This window comes from Pteropus alecto, unplaced genomic scaffold, assembly GCF_000325575.1.
Source record: "Pteropus alecto unplaced genomic scaffold, ASM32557v1 scaffold354, whole genome shotgun sequence".
NCBI lineage: Eukaryota > Metazoa > Chordata > Mammalia > Chiroptera > Pteropodidae > Pteropus > Pteropus alecto.
The window spans coordinates 350,354-360,410 of NW_006435759.1; the positions used below are offsets into that span (position 1 = coordinate 350,354).

Genomic DNA, 10,057 nt, shown 5'->3' on the forward strand with positions numbered 1-10,057 from the left:
TATTTTGCTTTGAAATTTCTTTTTCCATTAAGCGATATTTTCTGAACATTTATCTACTCAGTGATGTGAATATATACAATATTATTCTTTTTAAAGGCCGCATAATATTTCATTATTTGTGTATACTATTGTTTATTTAGCCAATAATCTTATTAATGAACATTTCTGTTGTTTCCAATTTATCCCTAGTAGAAACAACATTGCAATGAACAATGTGTCTGATTATCTGTTGGCCATAAATTTCTAGAATTGGGGTACCAGGTCAAAGATGTACTTTTGGTACAGATTGAGAACAGGACAGCCAGAAGACTCCAATTGACATTCCATCCACAGTGCATAAAGGTGGCTCTTTCCCCACCGTTCCACCCACACTGGTGGTTTCTCTTTTGTCACTTTTCCAAACATAATGAACAAAACTTGTATATTGTTACATTTCTATTTGTTACTAGTGATGCTGACACCCTTTCCTTAGATTTTTGCAGTGTTCCCTTTGTGAACTGCGTGTTCATTTCCTTAGCCTATATTTTTATTTGAGTGTCTGGTTTATTTGGGGACATTAACTCTTTATTTGATACAATTTATCCTAGTTGTGTGCCTTTAAATCTCATTTACTTTTGTTTACCATACCGAAGTTCTAAACTTCATTTTCATTTATTATTATATAATTTAATATTATTATATCATTTATTATGATTTTCATTTAGTGAAACCTTGTGTATTCTAAGGCTAGAAAAAAATGACCCTTCTTTCCTTTTTTTTTTTTTAAACTTTCTGGTTTCATTGTTTTATATTACAATTAAAAAATCTAATATATTGTGGTAAACATAAAATAGCTATTTTAATACTTTTTTCAGAACAGCTTGTCAACCGTCCCAACACTTTATTAAAGAATACACTTCAAATCCACAGACTAGAAGTCAACTTTATCATATACTACATTTGTATACTTACATAAATCTATTTCAGACCTCTCTGTGCGGTTCAACTCTCTGTCTATTCCTAAAATAGAATCATACGAATTTTCCTGGCCATTTTTAGTAATTTTCAAGATAAACTTTAGCAATGTTTTGTTAAATTCCTACGAAGATATTGAAATTTATTGTTATTGCATTGAATTTACTACCTGTTTTAGGGACTAATACAGAGTCTTCTTGCTCAAGACCAGCAAATATTTATACTGTATTTATCTATTTGTTTGTCTTCTTTTACAGTCCTTATCAAAGTTTTATAGTTTTCTTCATGTACCTCTTATACATTTCATGTTATAGTTATTCCCAGTTATTTTATGTTTACGATGCCTGGCATGTAAGAAATATTTGAGAAATGTTATTTGTGACTAAAAAGTTTCTGTTAGTATAAAACAACAACAACAGCAAAAATTCTCTGTATATTTATTTTATAACTGGCTGTATAATATTCTTAATTTAATTTTAATTATTTTAATTTAAAAAATTTAAGAAGGTTTAATAATTTTCTAGGCAATCATTATCTACAAGTAATGATATATTTCTATTTATTCTATTATTTTTAACTCTCATTTTAGACTTAACTATATTAACTTCAATTCTATTTTCCAATTTTTATATTGTATGTTTAATTTTCTTCATAAATTGTACTAGCTAGTACTTCCAGATTTTATTAAGTAATGAACAACAGCTAGAAAGTAGCTAAACCCTTTTTTCTTATTTCTGACTTTAATAAAATGTTTCAGGTGCTTACTACTAATGATGATGATAGACGTTAATTTGAGAGAGTAAGTTTTTCACTAAATTAAGGAAATATATTTCATTTCTATTCTTACCAAAGTTTTAAAAATCAGGCTTTCATTGAGATAATGGTATGGTTTTTCATCTTTGTCGTATTCATATAAATAGATTTCCTAATATGGCACCACTCTGGCATTTGAGAATATACCTAGGTATGACTTATTTAATCTTTTAAGTATATTGCTCCAATTTGCAAGAATTTTAAGAATATTGCATATGTATGGAGTATGAAAACTGCTCTATAGTCTTCCTTTAAGGTTTTAAAAATCAGCATTATTTAGCTTTCATAAAAAGAATTTGTAGACTTTCTATCTCTTTTCATACACTAGAATATTTTAAATAGAACTGGAATTATTTTCCTTTTCGAGAATTCGAAAGAATTCACCCTTGGAGATGTGAGAGATTAGATTAGCTAGTGATTTATCTGCTTTGGAATTTTTTCAGTTTTACTACTTATTTTCTAATTAATTTATGTTTTTATTTTATTGATTGCTTTCCTTAAGATTATTTTGTTGTTATATTTCTAATTTTTTGAGTCAAATAATTTATATTCTTTTTACTTAATAATAAAAATGCATGTTTATGATTTTACTCTTATTATAGCTTTGGCTGCATCCCACATGCAATATTCTCAATATTGTTATTTTGTCATTCTCCGCCTCCCTAGTCACAGTTTTTTCTTCTACATCTATTTTTAATTTAGTTTTTTCTAGATTTCAGGTGGAAAGAACTGGTTGAATAATAATCTTTTTACAAAGGTTTTCACAGCTTTTAATGAAAAATGCAGAGGAAGGGAAAAGGCAGCTCCTGTTCTTTTGACGTTTGAGATTCAAAATGTAAAAGGACATGCCAAGACAATGTATTAATTCTCTTTAAGTGCAAGTGACTGTTGACACTTGGCAGATACCAGCCACTTAAAAAATATACTCAAGGTATTAAATGAAAATTTCCATGTGAATTATTTCTTCTCCTTCAGTATGAAATTGACCTTTTTAAAAGAAGAATTTTAATATGAATCGGTTGTATTTTGGACTGGAACTTTGATTCACACCAATTTCTCAGCTGAATTTTTTTCATGAATGGCTTTATTATGAGACTAATTTATTGCACGGGTTAAAATTTTTTCAGACTTTTCCACTGTATCAGAATAATTTAAATAACTCAGACTAAATAACTGTATCAGAATAATTTAAATAACTCAGACTAATTAAAAATTATATTGATACAGCTCAAAATATATTATATTTTCAAGTTTGGCTGAGAGACATTCAAAAACACATCAAGGATAAAAATACTGATTATTATATTTATTGCTCCTGAGGCACTGACAGTGAGTAAGCTGACAGTGGCCTAACCAAGCCTGGATCTCTTGATCCCTAAGATGCGCTGGACCTTGTTCTACTCGGTCCAAATCACAGGGCATGAACACTGCCAGGGCAGCTCAGCTCACCCTGCATCCAAAATGGATCCCCTCATAGTTGCTAGCAGCTGTATTTTGTTAAATAATTTTTCTTGTGGGATATTTTCCCCTTTGTTCTCCAGTCTTGGAACTGAATTTAGATCTTTAATATACTTTTATTATTTTGCACTTAAAAAAAATCAATCACTCAATTAATTAATTTCAAATACAGTTGACATTCAATATTACTTTATATTAGTTCAGGTGTACAGTATAGTGGTTAGACAAAGTAATGAATCACAGTCTTTGATTTACAACACACTGTCATCTTTGGTCCATGGATACAGTCTATTTATTTGCTTATTTATTAATGTAATGAACACCCATGAACCTACCATCAAACTATTTTCTGTTTGATTTGAGGTTTGGTTAAGAATCACTTTTATATTTCTAAGAGTTTGTTTTTAATCTTTTTATTTTTAATGTATTTAGCAGTTTTCTTATCTGCAAAATAATAATAGTACCCAACTCATAGGGTTATTATGAGAATTAAATGAATTAATGTTTGTAAAATGTTTACAACAGGGTCTGGCACATAGTGAGTGCTATTTAAGTATAGCTATTATTTTTATTATTATCAGGTTAGATCAAATTTATTATCACTATTGAGGCACTGCCTCTGTGAGTGAGCTGATGCTGGCCCATAAAATCTGTTTTAACTCAAAACTTTTTACCTTGAATTCAACCTTGTTTAATATTAACAAACAAGAACATTTAAATTTTTGTTATCACTGCTTGCATTTGCCTGATATATCTTATTCTTTCACTTTTAATATTTCTGAGTCATATTATTTCAGGTTGTCATTTGAGAGCTCATAGCTAAACTTTAAAAAAAATCCATTTAGAGTCCTTTTCTTTTAAAAGATGAATTTTACCCAGTTACATTTATTATTAAAACACATGTTTGGTCTTGCCTCTTCTGTATCATTTTCTGTTTCCTGATATAATGCTTCCTTTTTGCTTATTTTTTTCTCCTGTCTGTTGCGGTAAGATCTATATTTTCTTTAAAAAATTTCCCTTCAGCAATTTGGAAGGGGCATATAGTCTGCTTTCTGTTAAACAAGTTTATAACTATAAATAACGCACTCAGACTTCTTTTTCTCAATATATCATTGATGTGTTTTTTTAAACAGTGCTTGGCAGTCTACCCCGATTAGAGCTACCATTCGCTTGCCAAAACTCCTCCTCACTTATGCCAGGCTGGGCGTTTTTTTCCTCCACAGCCCAGACTAAATGGCTCTGGTTGCCCTTGTTTGTGGTTGTTTAAAAACAAAACTCGTTAACATATTGTCAAATCATCCTTCTCGGAGCCCGCAGAGATTTTGCTCTAGCTGCCAATGGTAAAGCAGCATGCAGCCTGCAAGTCGTGGCTCTGGGCCCAGTCTGGAACAGGGGTGGGGCAGTGCATGGAGAGCTGGGAGGCCCAGAGGTTTAGAAGTGACAGCCACAGTGCCCTCCCCATGGCCTGCTCCCACAGACTGGAGGCACATAGTCTGGGATCGAAGTGGCCCTCTCCCATTCTGTGGTCCAAAGCATTCCTTGTTAGTTACTCTCACCATCCCAACAATATCAGGTGCTTGCTCCCCGCCCAGGCCAGGAAAGTTTCTGTTTCTTCTGCCTTCTTGATCATCCCTCTTCCTGCTCACCAGCACCTTCCAGACCCCTTTCCAGGGCTAGTCCATCTCTTCCTAGAAGGGCTCTAGGAGATCAGAGCAGGGTGCCTGGGAGCAAGCTGGGACATCCCTGGAAGGCCTCACCGTCCCTCCTGGCTTCGACAAACTTCCCTGTCCTCTGCAGTCCAGTTCCACCTGCTTCCTCCAGCGAGTCTTCCTGAGTGTTCCAGTTCCCCCTGACCACTCATCACCCCAAGTCTCTACTCCATTTTTGCCCAACTCTCTCCTGTGCTGACCTCTGACTCAAACCTGCTGAGTCTGTTTTCCCCAATTAGCCTGGGAGCCCCTGATGCCAGAGCAGGGGTCTCCTCCTTTTGCTCCCCATGGCGCACAGGACTAAATACAAAGAGAGCTTAAAAGACTAATTGAATAAATGAAAGGTCAAGACAGAGGACTCTGGAATTTGATTGTATGGGTGTAAATGCCACATCTGTTGCTTGTGAGGGGTGAGGGCTTGGGCAAGTTATTCAGTGTTCCTACGGAAGGTTGTTAAGGGATGAAATGTGATAATGTGCGAACTATACAGCATGGCCTCTAGCCGTAGAAGACCTGGGGTAAGTGGAGCCATCACTGGAGTATCAGCCAGCATTGTGAATTGCATTGCAAGGGCCTGACTCAGCACCTGCGCTGTGTGCAGGGGGGCGTGTCACCAGAGCTCAGGTGTGGGAGACTGGTGACCTGTGACCTATGTCAGTTGTGCACTGTGATTAGGGGGCAAATCATTCCCTTTCATGGAACAAGGGAGCCTGGACAGATGACCTCTGACAACCTTTCCTGCTCTGACTTCTTCTATGCATGATGTGGATGTTGAGAGTTTGTGTGTCGATCCCTGGTTCGGGGCCCTGGGCGAGTGCACTTTCCGCAAAGGCTCTGCCCCCGCTCCCGACCTGGCTTTCCAGGCGGAGCCCTCCTTTCCCCGCCTCCATCCCTCCCTGCCCAGCCCCGCGCTCCCGGGAGGGTACCAGCGCTCCGCTGCTGAGCAGGATCATGAAGATGATGAAGCTCTCGAACCAGCTGTGCTCCACGATGCGGTAGCAGGTCTTGCGCAGCCGCCACCAGACTTTCCCTGGGGCCTGTGTGGTGTCCACAGCACAGCAGGGACAGCGCCGGACACAGCCTGTGGGGGAGGGAGAGGAGTCGGGCCCAGCCTGGGGCCTGACGACGCCTGGGTCTGATGGCAGAATGCTGGACGGCTGAAGGACTGACTGAGAGAGAGCGGTTACAGCGATGGGGGATGAACAGGGTGACGTGGTGGGCGCGTGCCGTGGGGGTGGCAGGGAGCATTCTGGGGGCTGTCCGCAGGGGCCCACGCTCAGCAGGTACTCCATGGAGAGGCCAGATGGACCAAGCTCTCAGGGAGTGGAGGAAGGGCCTGGCAGATGTGGGCAGGGGCAAGGCTGGGGTCGGATGGGCTCTACCTTGTCCTCTGCTCAGCCTCAGCTGGGAAACCCTGTGGGACGGCTCCAGAATCTTCCACGTTTCTGGGCCTTCTCCATGTTTGTAGTTTCTGATCTCTGGGCAGGGTGGGTCCCTCACTGACAGCCCCAGATGATGTGCCACATGGAGGGTAATCCCTCATTTACTCTCAGCTGCCCTCTAAATACAGCACCAATCCATGAAAGCTACAGATGCCGATCACCAGCACAGCCCACGCCACACCCACCTCGAGGATTTACAGAGGGCCTCCTATATGCCAGGCACCCTACCAGGGCCTGAGGGGACAGGAGTGAATCAGACCCCATCCCTGCTGCTGTGGGACACATACAGTCATGCTGCCACCCCACAAACGCAGGGTCACTCGTCCTCAGTGCAGCTGACCTACAGCTGCCCAGTCCAGCACCGTGGGCAGACTCGCCATGACTCAGGTGATGGTGGAGGAGCCCACAGAGTCCCGAGGAATGAGGGCGGGAGGGCAGGCATCTGGGTCAGGGTGGGGTGCCAATGTCCCTGTGTCCCAAGGAGCTGCTGGTCTTCCTGCCCATCTAGGCAGAGCTGAGACTGGAGCAAAGGGCAATACCTTCAGTGAAGCAGTCCTCCGGATCCTGGACGTCCTCGCCGAGGTCGGGGATCTGCTCCAGGAGGTCGGCAGTATTGGTCATGTCTGCTGTGCTCCCCTCGGAGTAACTGTCCTCGTGGGTCTGCGGGCAGGAGTGTGGGGTGGGGTGGGCAAGGGCGTAAGTGTAGGCCATGTAGTAGCCTCCAGCCTCCAGCCCAGAATCCGGGGGAGCCTGGGGCTCCCTGAGGAGTGGTGCCCAGACTATCCTTCATTGCACACCTGGGAAATCTGAGCCTGAGGTGGATGGGAACTTTCCCTGGAGGTCACCTAGGGCCAGTCAGGGCTGAGCTGAGGCTGGACCTTAGGGCTCCTGGGTTTGTGGTTCCAGTCTGGTGGGGTCTAGGGCAGAGGTGTGGGGTGAGTGAAGGTGTCTTGGAAAACACTGGGGATGGGGAACGCGTCCAGCTGGAAACAAAACAGACATGGGGTGTTAACATGGACACACAGTGGGGCATGGACATGTGGTGGAGGCTGGCACACGCAGAGGAAACAGGCATGCCACACCCAGCACAGAGTCAAAACCAGGATCACGGGCACACATAGGCGCAAGGTCAGACATGCAGAGAGCAGGCCAGCAACCCAGCCCATGCTTCCCGCCCAATTCGTATGGGTGCTGACGTGAGGTGCAGAGCCTGGAGTAGGAGTGAGAAGCTCCTGGAACCTTCCCTGCCTCAAGGGCTCTGCTGCCTTGACTTCGTGTAACCTGATTATAGAGAGGTGTGTGCATATGGGCGGCCCTGTGAGTGTCCATGTATGTCACGTGCGGGCACCTGTGTAGAGGGGTGTTGTAGTGGCCACTGCTGGCGCTCTGCCTGGTTCCCCACCTTTAGGCCAGTGCATTCATCTCCAGCTGCTGTGAACACGGGCCGCTTAGCTGGCCCTTTTTGTGGAAAATCATCTTTAGTCAGGGAGCCGTCATTTCTGGAAATGACTTGGGGGTTACCAGACATCGAGTGACTGACGGATACACAGGCACCAGGCTCGAATCCAGCTACCATGCCTTTTGGAGCTGCTTCCTTCGCCTCATCCTGCTCCTCTTGCTTGCTTGTGGGTCTCTCCTGAGAGCCCTCCCTCCATAAATCCTTTGAACCAGAAGTTGCCTCAGGCTCTAGGAACCCCTTCTGAAGACAAGCACGGCAGGGCCAGGGCTTCTGCGAAGGAAGGGACGCCTTGGTTTGCTTCAGATCCCCGAAGCCCCCAACTCTGCTGGTCCGCCTTGTCTCTCAGGTTCAGGCTCTACGTAGAGACGCGCTGGTCTGAGACCTGGTGTGCCTCTGCTCTCCAGCTGCCTTCTTTTCTCTTCCTTCCATGACTCACTGCTGGTGTCTCAAAGTCCTCTTTCACTTGGAAGTTTGTGATGGAGAAGCACTGAGTCTTGATGAGAAGGAAGAGTGAAGCCATGGGCCAAAGGGTGAGGCTTCGCCTCTGTGGTCCCTACGGCATCGAGGGTCACTCCCTTCTCCTCCCAGCTTGGTTGTGAGGTGCCGAGCTGAGGAAGGCACAGCCGGAGAGGGTCCTTACACTGTTTTTTCTTTTCAGACGCTGGAACCACCTACAGGATGTGGGCTTGTCAGGCAGGAAGACAAGTTCTCAGGATCCACTGCAGGTGAGATGAGGGGGTCCCTCCAGGAAAGCCCTGGCCCACCTCACTCTCCCTTTTATAGGGCCCACCATGAACTGATTTGAAGAGAGGAAGAAGTCACAAAACTCGTTCAAAGGTCAGCGTTCCAGTACGACAGCCCTTCTCTTCACGACTTTTTGCCCCTCCCCCATCTCCCTAGTCCCTCATGCCTTTGTGTGTCAGACCCTCTACAGGGAGACATGACCCGCACAGTCAGGACGACGGCTCCACCAGGACCTTGTGCTCCCAAACTGACCATGATCGTAAAGCCTACCATAGTTCCATGCCATGCAAGGGACAAGGCAAAGGAGAAGTGTCCCCTTGGAGCAAGTCACAGCTGTTGGACTGAGGGCTGAGGTCAGGCTGCAGGACAATGGCCCACAGCACAGTCTCTGAACACATGAACGCCACTTCCATGGTCATTGCTGTGAGCATGTGTGTCGGGGGGTGGGGGGATAGTTAGCAGTGCCACAATCCGTTAGCTCAGGCCTGGCAAACTCAAATGCTTATGCGGGCCAGGCAGGTGGGCTCTGAGGCAAACCAGATGCCATTCAAGGAGGCAATGACCACTTGTCTCCAGCAGGACGGCTCTTCCAATTTTTTTTTTTAGAAATGCAGATTTTTAACATAAAAACTCCCAGGTTTTAAATATTGGTAGCTAATTCAAATGAAAACCTTTTTTGTGGCCAGAACAAAACCCTCCACTAGGCCTCCTATTTGCAGCCTCTGCTTTAGTCCAGGTGAGAAGCAACTGGTGGCCAGTGTGCCAAGAACTTGTTCTCAGAGCTCCCCGAAGTCTCCTGGGATGAGAAATGCAGATTTTTAACATAAAAGCTCCCAGGTTTTAAATGTTGGTAGCTAATTCAAATGAAAACCTTTTTTGTGGCCAGAACAAAACCCTACACTAGGCCTCCTATTTGCGGCCTCTGCTTTAGTCCAGGTGAGAAGCAACTGGTGGCCAGTGTGCCAAGAACTTGTTCTCAGAGCTCCCCGGAGTCTCCTGGGATGGGGCCATCCCAGGACAAACATTTGCCAAATAGAACCAAAGCACAGGGACTAAGTGGGCAGAGGTGGACACATGGGGGTTTGGGGTTTAGTCGTGAATTGTGGTCCTGGGTTGGCTGCCTCCAGAATTTCCCCATGGCTCCAGGCCCCATGCCATCCCAACCCTCCCCTGCAGGGACAAGGCTGTCCATGCTTCCCTTTGCAGACGATAGTCCCATGCTGCCTGTGACAGCTGCTGTGGATCCCACTAGCCAGTGCAGGTGTGTGCTGGGGCCTCTCACAGCCTCGCTCAGCTCCAAGCAGCAGTGCCCCGCCGGGACAAAGGTGTGCGTTACCTCACTGTACCCTGGGGCCTGGAGCTCCACTTTCCGCTGCTGCTGCCAGTCTGCCTGAGCCGCACTGGCCTCGGCCTCGGAGGAGGCGGTCTCTGACACCTGGCTCCAGGCCCTGGGCTCCGGGAGGGCCTCTGGGCCGCCG

At 44.6% G+C, this 10,057-nt stretch overlaps 1 protein-coding gene across 5 annotated transcripts in view; it reads right to left on the minus strand.

Moving 5' to 3' along the window:
* The window catches only part of SCN5A (sodium voltage-gated channel alpha subunit 5), a 76,941-nt gene that overhangs the window by 15,230 nt on the left and 51,654 nt on the right, over window positions 1-10,057 (minus strand). For 4 of the 5 annotated variants that reach the window (XM_006910784.1, XM_025046036.1, XM_006910787.1 and 1 more), the window contains exons 17-19: window positions 9,916-10,057; window positions 6,916-7,036; window positions 5,861-6,015 (exon numbers count right to left, since the gene is read on the minus strand). The exon at window positions 9,916-10,057 is cut by the window's right edge and continues 6 nt beyond it. In XM_006910784.1, the coding sequence (XP_006910846.1) occupies window positions 5,861-6,015; window positions 6,916-7,036; window positions 9,916-10,057 (418 nt within the window). The remainder of the gene's footprint in view (window positions 1-5,860; window positions 6,016-6,915; window positions 7,037-9,915) is intronic. The other variant, XM_006910788.1, reaches the window with a different exon arrangement.